This window comes from Pan paniscus, chromosome 3 (genome assembly GCF_029289425.2).
Source record: "Pan paniscus chromosome 3, NHGRI_mPanPan1-v2.0_pri, whole genome shotgun sequence".
In the NCBI taxonomy this organism is placed as follows: Eukaryota; Metazoa; Chordata; class Mammalia; order Primates; family Hominidae; genus Pan; species Pan paniscus.
The window spans coordinates 17,911,420-17,924,874 of record NC_073252.2 but is presented as its reverse complement, the minus strand read 5'-3'; the positions used below and the strand labels follow the sequence as shown (position 1 = coordinate 17,924,874).

The following is a 13,455-nucleotide window of genomic DNA, read 5'->3' as shown; positions in this document are numbered from 1 at the left end:
GGTAATGAAAATGTTCTTTATTTTGATTGAGATGTTGGTTTCATGGTTGTATATATTTATCAAAACTCACTGAATTGTACACTTAAGATCTGTGCACTTCACTATATGTAAATTTTACTAAAACATTAAAAAGAATAATAATAACTGAGCCCTATCCTGAGAGAAAGTTCAGCCCCCTCCCCTCTCCTGGGACTCACTGGGAGTGCTTACCTGGCGGTGCCACCTGTCACTCTTGCCCGAGGCTGCTCTTCCAGTTTCTCTGGCCTCCTAACCCTTGGGCTGGTTTCATACCCAGAGTTCAGACCCAGGTATCCCTGCTTCATTGCTCCTTAAAGGTGGCTATGTTTTGCACACCTTTGAAAGACTTGAGGATAAACTAAGATAATCAAAATGATGCAGAGAAAGAAAACTTCTCTCTTTTAATATGTATAGTTTTATTTGTTTGTTTGTTTGAGGTGGAGTTTCGCTCTCATTGCCCAGGCTGGAGTGCAATAGGTGTGATCTCGGCTCGCTGCAACCTCCGCCTCCTGAGTCCAAGCGGTTCTCCTGCCTCAGCCTCCCGAGTAGCTGGGATTACAGGTGGCTGCCACCACACTAAGCTAATTTTTTGTACTTTTAGTAGAGACGGGGGTTTCACCATGTTGGCCAGGCTGGTCTCGAACTCTTGACCTCAGGTCATCCACCCACCTCTGCCTCCCAAAGTGCTGGGATTACAGGCATGAGCCACCGCACCCAGCCCGTAGTTAGTTCTTTAAGTAATTCTTACTATGTGCCAGACGCTGTTTTAAGTATAGATATTGACTCTACTAATCCTTATGGAAAAGGCAGCATTATTAACCTTATGTTATAGAGAAGGAAGATCAGGCCAAGATCTCAGTGAGATCTTTAAACTCTCTCCCGTATTGAGTGGGTTGTAGAGCTGGAATTTGGAGCTGGGTAGTCTGGCTTTTGCACCATTCTCTTGGCCACCTTCCTATGCTGCTTCTAGCATCAGACCCTTCCTTTCGGGGTCCCCATTGTCTGTCTCTTCCTTAACCCCCCAGCCTGGGTCTTCTCACCTCTGCCAAGCAGAGTGCCCCTTCTCATGGCCTTTTCTCACAGCCTGAGACCCTAAACCCCACCTCTGGAGCTCTGGCCTGATGTCCTTGTCAGGGGAAGGAGATGCTGCTCATCACCTGGCAATCTCTCCAGAGAACCCCACCATGTGGCATCCTTTCACGCTGTCAAACAAGACAAATACTTCACATCCCAATCTAAACCGATCACACTTGAAATTCTCAGCTGGTTCAAAAGTTCCGAATTAAGGAAGGGAGCTCTGGTCTCTTCTAAAGACATTTGTCAGCATCTTATCTAGAATGCAGAAACTTTTGCAGCTTTAAACTAGCATTTCCTTGTTCATGTTGCATATGTGGAGGCCTATTTATAATCCCCCTATTTGTACTTGGGGACACCAGTAAAATGTGTGACCATGCTTTGACGAGTGCAAAACACTGTATTAAAGTGAAGTGTTGTTGTCGTTTTTATAGATGCAGAAAAAGCTGCAAAATTAAGACCATAGAGATCTCTTTTTTGGAGCCCCCAAAGACCTCATATCAGTAACTCTAAGCTCTCAGTCATTCTGACAGTTGATCATCATTTATTAAGAATCCACTAAAACAGATATCAGGTGGTTCCTGCTAAACAGCTATCAGGCGGTTCCTGCTAAACAGATATCAGGTGGTTCCCGATTGTATCCTAAGTGCAATAATACACTTTATATGGCAGGTTGCTTTTTGAAAGCCAAGCAAGATGTTTCTAATCCCCACTAACTGCTATCAGAACTTCCTCCTCCCAGGCACAGTGGCTGGCACGTTATCGGAGTGGCAGTGTCATTCCTAGCCCTAGGATCTTTTGTGATTGTGGCATCCTTATCTTCAAAGGACCAAAGTGCTTCTCAAGGAGGGAAGTGACCCACAACCTCCACTGGGCTCTTTGTTGAAGGAGAAAACATCCGAAATCCAGCGTCTAGAGGAGGACTGGCAAAGCCAGAAGGCCAAATTGCAAGCCCAGGTAGGACAACCCTGGTGGGGATGTGCCCCCTTCCTGAGATCCTGCCCCCTCCTTTTTAAAAACTTGGAAATGCATGCAGGGCCTGATTCATATCCAAGCTGGGAAGGCATTACAGGACCAGGGCAAAGTGGGATTCTTGGTTTTATTTATTCATTCATTCCAAATCTGTTGCAGCCGGGCACGGTGGCTCACGCCTGTAATCTCAGCACTTTGGGAGGCCGAGGGGGACAGATCACTTGAGGTCAGGAGTTTGAGACCAGCCTGGCCAACATGGTGAAACCCCATCTCTACTAAAAATACAAAAATTAGCTGGGTATGTGGCGGGCACCTGTAATCCCAGCTATTCGGGAGGCTGAGGCAGGAGAATTGCTTGAACCCGGGAGGCAGAGGTTATAGTGAGCCGAGATCGCACCACTGCACTCCAGCCTGGGTGACAGAGCAAGACTCTGTCTCAAAAAGAAAATAAAAAACCTGTTGTGCTAATGAGCACTCACTATGAGCCACTGATGATTCATCAATGCACAAACCAGACAAAATACCTTACATTTTATGGCCAGGTGTGGTGGTTCACACCTGTAATCCCAGCACTCTGGGAGGCTGAGGCAGGAGGAACACTTGAGCCTAGGAGTTCAAGACCAACCAGGCCAACATAGCAAGACTCTGTCTCTACAAAAAATAAAACAAAATTACCGGGCATGGTGACATGTGCCTGTACTCCCAGCTACTCGGCAGGCTGAGGCGGGAGGGTCACTTGAGCTCGGGAGTTCGAGGCTGCCGTGAGTCGTGATCACACCACTGCACTCCAGCCTGGGCAACAAAGCAAGACCCTGTCTCAAAAAAAAAAAAAAAAAGATATTTTATATATAATGATATGTATATTTTAGCAATGGAGGTGGGAACAGACAATAAATGGTTGACATAAGAAGTCAGTAAATCACGTAGTTCATTCTAAGGTAATGATGGCTCAGGAAAAAGAAAACTAGAGCAGGGCAGAGGTTTCTGGGAGGCTGTCCTGTGATGGGGGATGTGGAGTTGGGGGAGGTAGTACTACATGGGGCTATCAGGAGAATCCTCAGTGAGGAAGCCAGATTCGAGCAGCACCTGAGGGAGGAGGGGGGCTGCCACGTGGGTCCCTGGAAGGCATCAGTCCCCTAGTGATTTCTCTTGAAAGGTTGGTGTCCCCACCCCTCTTTTCCTCCTTCCTGGCATTTGTGGCCCTAGTTGGAAGGACTGGCCACCCCCAGGTCCTTAAAGCTTGCAGCTTCCATCCCCTCAGAGTCTCTACAGACAGAGGAGGCTCAGCTGCATGGAGGTAACATTTAGAAAGCTTTTATTTGAAGAAAACATCCCAGGAAAGGCAAGGGGCTTAGACTGAGGGCAGGATGCCTTGTGCACAGGTCTCACAGATGCAGCAGGCTCTGGAGCAGTGCACCAGCAACTACAGGGAGGACCTGCAGGCACTCAAGCAGCTCTCGGACCTGGAGAGGGAGAAGCTGCAGCGTGAGCTCCAGGAGACCACTCAGCAGAACCACGCCATGAAAGCCCAGCTCGAGGCTTCCCACCAGAGAGCCCTGCGCATGCTGGAGAAGGCCAGACATCAGGAACTCAAGGTGAGGGAATGACTGTGCCGTCTACTGTGTGCCAGGCACCTGCTAGGTGAGAACTGCCATGCACAAAGCCGTCCCTTTTGTACATGACATCCAATCCCCCGAGCATCTTTCCAGATTGTTATTATTGTATTCCCTTTTTCCAGATGAAGAAAGAGGCTCAGAGAGATTTTGCAACTTGCTCAGGGTCACACAGCTAGTAAATGGCAAAGGAAGCGGGCTAGGTCTGCTGGGCTTCTTGTGCTACGTTTCCCCACCTGCTTGCGACCTTGGTGGCATAAGAACGACTTGCTTTCATGACTAGAGCAGTGGCGTGCGTGAACATGCCAGGAAGTCAGGCTCAGTCCTGCAGCTAAAAACGAAGAGAGCAGCACAGAGTTGAGAAAGAACAGCTCAGGCCGGGCGCAGTGGCTCATGCCTGTAATCCCAGCACTTTGGGAGGTGGAGGTGGGTGGATCACCTGAGGTCAGCAGTCCGAGACCAGCCTGACCAACACGGTGAACCCTGTCTCTACTAAAAATACAAAAATTAGCTCGGCGTGGTGGCAGGTGCCTGTAATCCCAGCTACTTGGGAGGCTGAGGCAGGAAAATTGCTTGAACCTGGAAGGTGGAGGTTGCAGTGAGCCAAGACTATGCCATTGCACTCCATCCTGGGTGACAGAGCAAGACTCTGTCTCAAAAAAAAAAAAAAAAAAAAAAAAGAACAGCTCAGCCACAAAGACCTTTCCAAGGGTTTGGGAAATTGTACTGTGTTAAACAACTATGGATAATCTGGTGGGGTGGTTCAGGCATGTTTCATCCAGCGCCTTCTACCTTGTGGCCTGGCTTAAACACGGCTTTCTCAGAGGGTGTTCCCTTCCTGCCGTCTTAAGCAGCTCCTTGAGGAGGTGTCCCACAAAAACAAGGGAGCAAATCAAGGGAGAGGGAATAAAAGAGAGCTGGGATACCAGGGATTCAATTCAGGAGCAAGAAGGAAGGTTTGAGGAGTCTGGCTTTGCTGCTGGACAACAGCTCAGTCCAGGTTGCAGCAAGGAACTGAGGGCTCTGGAAGAGCTGTCTCCAGGGGAAAGCAAAACTGATGGATTCTCTGATAGATTTGGCCATGTGGAAAATTGCACTGTGTGTTTTACAAAGCATTTAGAAGTTGTAGGAAGACTTTGCCAGATAGCCAAAGGAAACTAAACAAATAAAAAAATGCAGCATTTATTAATGCAAGGAAAAACAAAAAGCTGCATGAGGCAGAAGTTCAATCATAATAATTCATTTAGCTCAACAGTGAATAATATTTACATATTCTCAATAAGGAAAATATGAAGTATACTTCAATATATTAAAAATATATATTGTATACTATGTAAAAGGAATGGAAGAGAGTGAGTGAGACCTAAAATGCTGATCTACTGTAGTAAGAAGACAATTCATAGTCTCAAAAATAATCAAGATACAGTAGACTGGAAACATTGTCTTTTTAATGCTGGTAAATACAACAAGAAACAAGGAGTTGACAATGGCTCCCTCAGAGGACAGGAGACAGAGAGGGAGGAGGAAAGGACTAGGAGGCTGCTTATTTTCCTTTCTTTTAATACTATTTGGCTCTTTATACTATCTGCACATATTCCCCTGATAAGAATATAAGAGAAGCTTTAAAAAAAAGAAAGTCGAGCATTGTGGCTCACGCCTGTAATGCCAGCACTTTGGGAGGCCAAGATGAACAGACCACTTGAGGCCAGGCGTTCGAGACCAGCCTGGCCAACATGGTGAAATCCCATCGCTACTAAAAATACAAAAATTAGCCAGGTGTCATGGTGCACGCCTGTAGTCCCAGCTACTCAGGAGGCTGAGGCAGGAGAATTGCTTGAACCCGGGAGGCAGAGGTTGCTGTGAGCTGAGATCACACCATTGCTCTCCAGCCTGGGCAACACGGCAAGACTCCGTCTCAAAACGAAGCAAAAAAAGAAAGAAGAAAGGAAATAATGCACATGGACTGCCGGGCACTTACTAGGTATTCAAAAAAGATGTCAATTTCCTTATTTCTTCAATCCTTCTAAATCTTTTTTCACTTTGGCTTACAATCTGCAAGAGCTCAGCTTGGGGAGATTCCCAGGTGTATTCACTGCTGGGTGACATTGACCTTTGTGTATCCCTGAGCTTTATTCCTCCATGCTGTGGACCCCAATTTCTCACATGAGGCAGAGAGGCAGGAGGATTCACTCACCTGAGGCGGGGAGTTCCAGGGGCTCTAGGGGGTTGGACCCATGAGGTCTGAGTCCCGGCCAAAGGAAAGTGAAAGGACACTCTGCCCATCGGGTATAAGCCCCAGTTCCTGTGTCGGCGAGTAGGAATGGGCTGCCTGGGTTCAAGTCCTGGATCTGCCATTTACAAAGTGTGGGAGCTCGGATAGGTCATTTAGCTTCTTTGTGCCTCAGTTTCCTCATTTATAAAATGATAGATGGTAGTATGAATCTTATGAGATGGTTATGAAGATCAAAAGGGACACTGCATGTAAAGTACTTAGAACAGTGCATGGCTGAGTAACAGCTTGGTTTTTAAAAGGTTCACTTTTATTGTTCACTCATCTATTCTGCAGGCATTCACTGAGTAGCTACCACGAGCTGCCATCATGCAGAGCTGCAGAGATACCAGATGATCACTACACTATGTGTCCTTACGTAGCTTACCTCTAGGGGAAAAGGCAGCCCCTCAAACAGGTTGCTGGGATCAGTGGGTGGAAGCCATGAGGGAGTTGTCTAAGGTATTTGGAAGCACTGGGAATGGAGACGTTACATAATATAGGACTTTTGGAGAGACAGGGTGAAACTAGGTCCCTCAGGAGGCCCCAAACTGGCCACAACAAGAGCAGGGTAACCCTCCCATAGCAGCTGGAGAAATTCACCAGGAATGAGTCTCCAATTTGCCCTGAGCCCTGAGTGCTGCACCCTGTGTGATCCTCACTGCCAAGGGCTCCTGAGCAAGTGAGTGGGCAGTGCTGACCTGAACCTTTACTTGCCCCCAGGGATGGAGAGAGGCTGGGTCAGAGTGAGAGAGTTTGGCTCCGTCTTGCAAAGCCAGGCTTCAACCTCTCCATCCCCATTTCCCTAGGGATAAACATGTCACCAATTGGTGTTCTCTGAGCCTTGCAGCAAGGGAAAGAGGAGGAAGGTATCAGAATTTGAAAAGTATGAGCCTTTTCTGTTTTATTAAATAAACTCGCAATCAGGCATGGTGGCTCACGCCTGTAATCCCAGAACTTTGGGAGGCCAAGGCGGGAGGATCACTTGAGGCCAGGAGTTTGAGGTTAGCCTGGGCAACATAGGGAGAACTAAGCACTACAAAAAAAAATTAGCCAGGTGGAGTAGTGAGCATCTGTGGTCTCAGCTACTCAAGAGGCTGAGGTGGGAGGATCACTTGGGCCTGGGAGGTCAAGGCTGAGGTGAGCCATGATTGCGCCGCTGCACTCCAGCTGGGCAACAGAGTGAGACCTCGTCTCAAAAAAAGAAAAAGAAAAAGACATTTGGCACAGAATGACTGTGTTTCTCCTGGGAGGAGTGAGACCAGTTCCCTATTTCTATCCCCAGTGACAGGTGGCAGAGACAGGCTGAGGAAAGCTTCCACATGACCCGCTGGGTTCAGGAGGCCAACTTGGGCTCAAAGGTGGTTGAATTCTTCCCTCACAGGAGCCTCATGCATTTGGTGAAATCCCAGAGGAAATTTGGTGAAATGCCCACTGCATGAGTGAGTGGAAAGGGCTTGGGCCCTGGACTCCACCACTCATGGGTCACAATCCTGCCTCTTCCATCACCTCTCTGCAGGCAGGTTCCCTGCCTTTCTAGCCCCAGTTTCCTGCTCTGTTGAAAAATATGGCAGCAGGGGCGGGTGCCGGGTCGTGGTGGCTCATGCCTGCAATCTCAACACTTCGGGAGGCTGAGGCAGGAGGATTGCTTGAGCTCCGGAATTTGAGACCAGCTGGGTAACATAGTGAGACTCTCCCTCTCTCTATATATATAAAAGAGTTTAAAAAGATGGGGGGATAATAATTTCCATATCTTTTTCTGTGTGACCCTGGGAAACCAAATTCATCTCTCCAATGCCCATCTCTCATTTCCTCATCTAAAACCTGGGGATATATATTAACTGGAACTCTGCTAACTGGAAAAAAAAAAAAAAAAAAGCAGAAACTATATTAGTTTCCTATTGCTGCTGTAACAAATTAGCACAAGCCTGGTGGCTTAAAACAACACAGATTTATTATCTGACAATTCTAGAGGTCAGAAATCCAAAAATCAAGGAATTGGCAGGGCTGGTTCCTTCTAAAGACTCCAGAGGAGAATCTGTGTCCTTGCCTTTTCCACCTTCTAGAGGCCACCTGAGTTCCGTAGCTTCTGGTCCCTTCCTGCATTATCAAAGCCAAAAGTGTAGCAGCTTCAAATCCCCCTCCCCCTCCCCCCTCCCCCTCCCCCCTCCCCCTCCCCTCCCCCTCCCCTCCCCTCCCCCCTCCCCTCCCCCTCCCCCCTCCCCTCCCCCCTCCCCTCCCCTCCCCCCTCCCCTCCCCCCTCCCCTCCCCTCCCCCCTCCCCTCCCCCCCTCCCCTCCCCCTCCCCCCCTCCCCTCCCCCCTCCCCTCCCCCCTCCTCTCCCCCTCCCCTCCCCCTCCCCTCCCCCTCCCCTCCCCCTCTCTCCCTCCCTCCCCCTCCCTCTCCCTCCCTCTCCCTCCCTCTCCCTCCCTCTCCCTCCCTCTCTCTCCCTCTCCCCCCCTCTCCCTCCCTCTCTCTCCCTCCCTCCCCCCTCCCTCTCTGACCTCTGCTTCCACCATCAACTCTTTTCTCACTGAGCCTCCTACGGCCGTCTTATAAGGACCCTTGTGATTGAGGCCCACCCAGATATTTCAGGATAATCTCCCATCTAAGATCCTTAATCACATCTGCAAAGTCCCTTTGACCATGTAAGGTAACATACTCAGTTTTCAGACATGCAGACATGGACATCTTAGGGGTTGTTTTTGTGCCTCTCACAGAAACCAACTTGAGTGAAGTTAGGCAGGCAGTGAAGAGACACTTATTAAAGTTTACCCAGCTGCTCACAGAACTTGCTGTGGGTGTCTGACACACAGTGGGACTTCAGTAAATAAATGTTTGTTGAGTGAAAGCATGAATGAACCAAAAATAAAAAGTAGGGAAAAAAAGAATGAATGAATATGAACCCAAGGACAGAGACACACAGTTCTCAGGACCAAACAAAAGCATGGACTGAAAAGCTGTAGGGACCCCTCACCCCTCCCTATGTCATTCTGCTCTGCTGTGCACACCAGCCCTGGGCTTCCTCCACAGACAGCAGCCATCACCGCACTAGTCCTGGGGCAGATGTCAGATAGTTACCTTAGTGCTCCTGAGTATGGTAAATTTGGAGCCACAGAGTCAGTATCTGTCTGTCAGTCTCTTTTGCTCTATCTCCCACCTCTTCATGTCAAATTTACATTAAAGGAACTTTGAGGGGTCCAGGTTAGAACAGGTGTCCACTCTGGCCCAATCAGCTGTGGAAGGGGGTGGTTCACCGGTGCAAAATGGCTGCTGTGGCCAGGCCACTGCTACAGCATTCTCTGTAGCCTGATAAGCCCTCCATGGGAGAGTGCAAGCGTTCACAGCATCCTGGCTCAGAAGAGCTTGGCAAAGGAGTCAGGTCTCCCACCCTCGTGCCCACTTCCATGCCTTCTTGTTCCCACTTTTTCCCACAGGCCACAGAGGAACGCTTGAAGAAGGAATCCAGCCACAGCCTCCAGATCCAACACCAGACACACCGACTGGAGCTCCAGGCCTTGGAGGAAAAGGCCAGGCAAGAGTTGCAGGAGGAGCGTGAGAGGATGCAGGCACAGCAGGCCCTGCTGCTAGGTATACAACCAATAGTGTACCGAGGGGGGCCTGGCCAACTGCAGGGTCTGCATGTAGAAACCAGAGACAAGCTGAGGGCCAGGGCTCCAGGGTTCTCGGGCTCACAGGCCACGGCTCCGGGAATCTCAGGCTCACAGGCCAGGGCTCCAGGGCTCTTGGATTCACAGGCCAGGGCTCCATTTTCTCAGGCACACAGGCCAGGGCTCCAGGGGTCTCGGGCTCACAGGCCAGGGCTCCAGGAATCTCAGGCACACATGTCAGGGACAATCCTGGCTCTGCCACCAACTAGCTGTGAAACCTGGGATGGCTTACTGTGAGTCTCACTTTCCTTTTGTATAAAAATGAATTACAGTTGTCCCTACCTCATAGGCTCACTGTGTGGATTAAATGAGATATTAAATATAAAGGCCGGGTGTGGTGGCTGACGCCTGTAATCCCAGCACTTTGGGAGGCTGAGGCGGGTGGATCACAAGGTCAGGAGATAGAGACCATCCTGGCTAACACAGTGAAACCCCGTCTCTACTAAAAATACAAAAAATTAGCCGGGCGTGGTGGCAGGTGCCTGTAGTCCCAGCTATTCGGGAGGCTGAGGCAGGAGAATGGCGTAAACCCAGGAGGCAGAGCTTGTAGTGAGCCGAGATGGCGCCACTGCACTCCATCCTGGGCGACAGTGCGAGACTCAAAAAAAAAAAAAAAAAAAGATATTAAATATAAAGTGTCTAGCATATAACAGGAGCCCAGTGAATGTAGATACTATCATTATCATCATCATCATTATTATTGCATGTAACCCAGATCTCTGAGCCTTCATATGAGTTTCATGGCATTGCCTCAACCTCTCATTTCTGTTCTGAAGATTTCGGCAAATTGGAGGATCTTAGGCCTCCAGGCTCTGCTTCCTCTGCCTGCCCCCACATCATCCCCAGCACAAAACTCTGCCCCTTTTCAGTTGCCACATCAATAAAACCACTCACACAAAGCATCTTCAAAGTTAACAGAGGTAAAGATCTCTAGAGCCAAACTGCCTGGGTGTGAAGCCCAGCTCTAACACTCACTAGCTGTGTGACTTTGGGTAGGAATTTGCTTAACTGCTCTGTACCTCAGTCTCCCATCTCTAAAATGAGGATAATAATAGCATTCACTTCACTGGGCTGTAATGACAATTACATGAGTAAATGCATGAGAAGTGCTTCGAATAGAGCCTGGTATGCAGTAAGTCTATCTAAGTGTTCCCTGTTACATTATGACTGAATATTTCTTTTTTTCTTCTTTTTTTTTTTTTTGAGACAGAGTCTCGCTCTGTCGCCCAGGCTGGAGTGCAGTGGTGCGATATCAGCTCACTGCAAGCTCCGCCTCCCGGGTTCACACCATTCTCCTGCCTCAGCCTCCCGAGTAGCTGGGACTACAGGCACTTGCCACCACGCCCAGCTAATTTTTCTGTATTTTTAGTAGAGACGAGGTTTCACCGTGTTAGCCAGGATGGTCTCGATCTCCTGACCTCGTGATCCACCCACTTCAGCCTCCTAAAGTGCTGGGATTACAGGCGTGAGCCACTGCGCCCGGCCATGACTGAATATTTCAATGTTGTATGCCTGATTCTGGAGACCTCTCTCATTTTTGTAGATCATCTCTGTCCCTCATTTTCTCCTTTACTGTCATCTTTCTTACTCTTAAGAGCAAGACAAATAACCTCTCACCATTTCATGCTGAGCACTAAAGATCATGTTGGCTTTATTAAGTATTTCTTCCAAACCTAGACAGGGCTCTCCTTAAGAGATTTCTAGGTGCTGAGTGTGGTGGCTCATGCCTGTAGTCTCAGCACTTTGGGAGGCCAAGGTGAGAGAGGATCACGTGAGGTCAGTAGTTCAAGACCAGCCTGGACAACATAGCAAGACCCCATCTCTTTAAAAAAAAAATTTAGGAAAAGTAAAAAGAGAATTCTGGAGGACAGCATTTTCTTTACCTCCATAAGTGAGTTAGGCTCTACCTTGCTGCTTGGTTGAGTTCTCATTAGAAAGCGTGTCCCACTGACTGCATGTTTCTGAGGAAGTGGTGTGAGGAGCAGGAAGGAAAGAGTTTCGTAGACTTCCCAGTTAGCAGCTACCCTGGAATGGAGGTGCCTACATGGGAAATGCTGAAGTTAGCAGCATGTAAAGATAGAACCCAGGCTGTGCCACATGGCTCAGGTCCAAGGCTCCCCATGTACAGGTCAGGCTGGACACCCTGGTGATTCCAACACCCAGCAGCAGCTGCCAGTGCAGCTGTCCCTGCCACCCCTTCCCTGGCTTTTCTGACTCCACAGCAGCCCTGTTCTTCCCCAAAGAAAAGAATCAGGAGAGATCCCTGGAAAGACCCTGGGGAAAGGCTGGGCTTCTCAGCACCAGTCCCAAGAAGAAGGGGCTTTGTGGACTCTGTGATGACAAAAATCATAGGCTTCAAGGGAAGGAGCAAGCACCTACAGTAATGGCAGGTTGATATGAGATATTCCTGATGCTGATTATTATTCTTATATCTGTGTGAGACACAACTGACCTGCAATACTATAGGTCCCTGTGAGAGGGCAGGGAGGGTGGGTGTTTACTAGAGGGTTGGAACCTAGACATGCTAGATGGATGGATGGATGGACAAGTGGATGGGGGTGTGGGTGGATGGGTAGTTGGGTGGACAGGTGGATGGACAGAAAAATGAGTGGATGGATGGACAGGAGGAAGGATGGATGGATGGACGGACAGACGGACAAATGGAGATGTGTGGATGGACAGATGGGTGGGCAGACAAATGGGTGGACACACAGATGGATGGGTGGATGATTGGGTGGGCAACCAATGGGTGGACACACAGATGGATGGGTGGATGACTGGGTGGGCAACCAATGGGTGGATCGGTGGATGGATGAATGGATGGACAGATGGGTAGACAGACAGATAGGTGGATGGATGGATGGATGGATGGGTGGATGGATGGATGAGTGGGTGGATGGATGGATGAGTGGGTGGATGGGTGGATGGATGGACAGGTGGATAGAAGGATGGATAGGTAGATGGATAGATGAATGGTGGGAAGGTATGAGAGAAGGAGGAGGGTAAAGAATGAATACCCTATAATTTATGATTTGGTAAAGAGTTTTATTGCATATATCTTGTGATAACAGTTTTCAAAAAATGGGGTTGTGTTTGGATTTTTTTTTAAGAAAATAAGCTATAGAAATCACTTTATCAAAATTCTGCTGGAAAGATTACGAAGTAAATTTTTTTTTTTTTTTTTTTTTTTTTGAGATGGAGTCTTGCTTTGTCACCCAAGCTGGAGTGCAGTGGCGTGATCTCAGCTCACTGCAAGTCCCACCACCCAGGTTCACACCATTCTCCTGCCTCAGCCTCCCGAGTAGCTGGGACTACAGGCACCTGCCACCACGCCTGGCTAATTTTTTGTATTTTTAGTAGAGACGGGGTTTCACCATGTTAGCCAGTATGGTCTCGATCTCCTGACCTCGTGATCCACCCACGTCGGCCTCCCAAAGTGCTGGGATTTCAGGCATGAGCCACCACGCCTGGCCAATTTTTCATCTTAATATCATCCAAATACACTATGCTTTTACATGTGCTTAATATAGTTAACCTTTGAGGTAAGGTTAGTAAGCTTATAGGAAAGCTTTTATAACGAATACACTTTTATCACCTCATCCATTTTCACTCTACAGATCATTTGTTTATTTTACAAATACATGTTGAGCACTTGCTCTGTACTAAAACCTGTGCTAGGTGCTTATGGAATGATCAGAACAATGTTTCAAAGGTTATTTTCAATAACTAAAATACAGAGTCTCAAAAGCTCATTACAGAAAAGTGAGGTATCAAATTTACAAGCACTTAAAAAGTATCTTTATTAAAAGGAATATCTCACTAAATAGCATCTGCTCTAT

General features: G+C 48.2%; 1 protein-coding gene across 3 annotated transcripts in view; it reads left to right on the top strand.

The window, feature by feature from the left end:
- The window catches only part of FAM184B (family with sequence similarity 184 member B), a 155,212-nt gene that overhangs the window by 120,247 nt on the left and 21,510 nt on the right, over window positions 1–13,455 (top strand). For all 3 annotated transcript variants that reach the window (XR_004670993.3, XM_003826813.6, XM_034958365.3), the window contains exons 9-11: window positions 1,920–2,049; window positions 3,447–3,659; window positions 9,383–9,536. Coding sequence is in view for 2 of the 3 variants with exons in the window: in XM_003826813.6 (XP_003826861.3) it covers window positions 1,920–2,049; window positions 3,447–3,659; window positions 9,383–9,536 (497 nt within the window). In the remaining variant the exon portion in view is untranslated. The remainder of the gene's footprint in view (window positions 1–1,919; window positions 2,050–3,446; window positions 3,660–9,382; window positions 9,537–13,455) is intronic.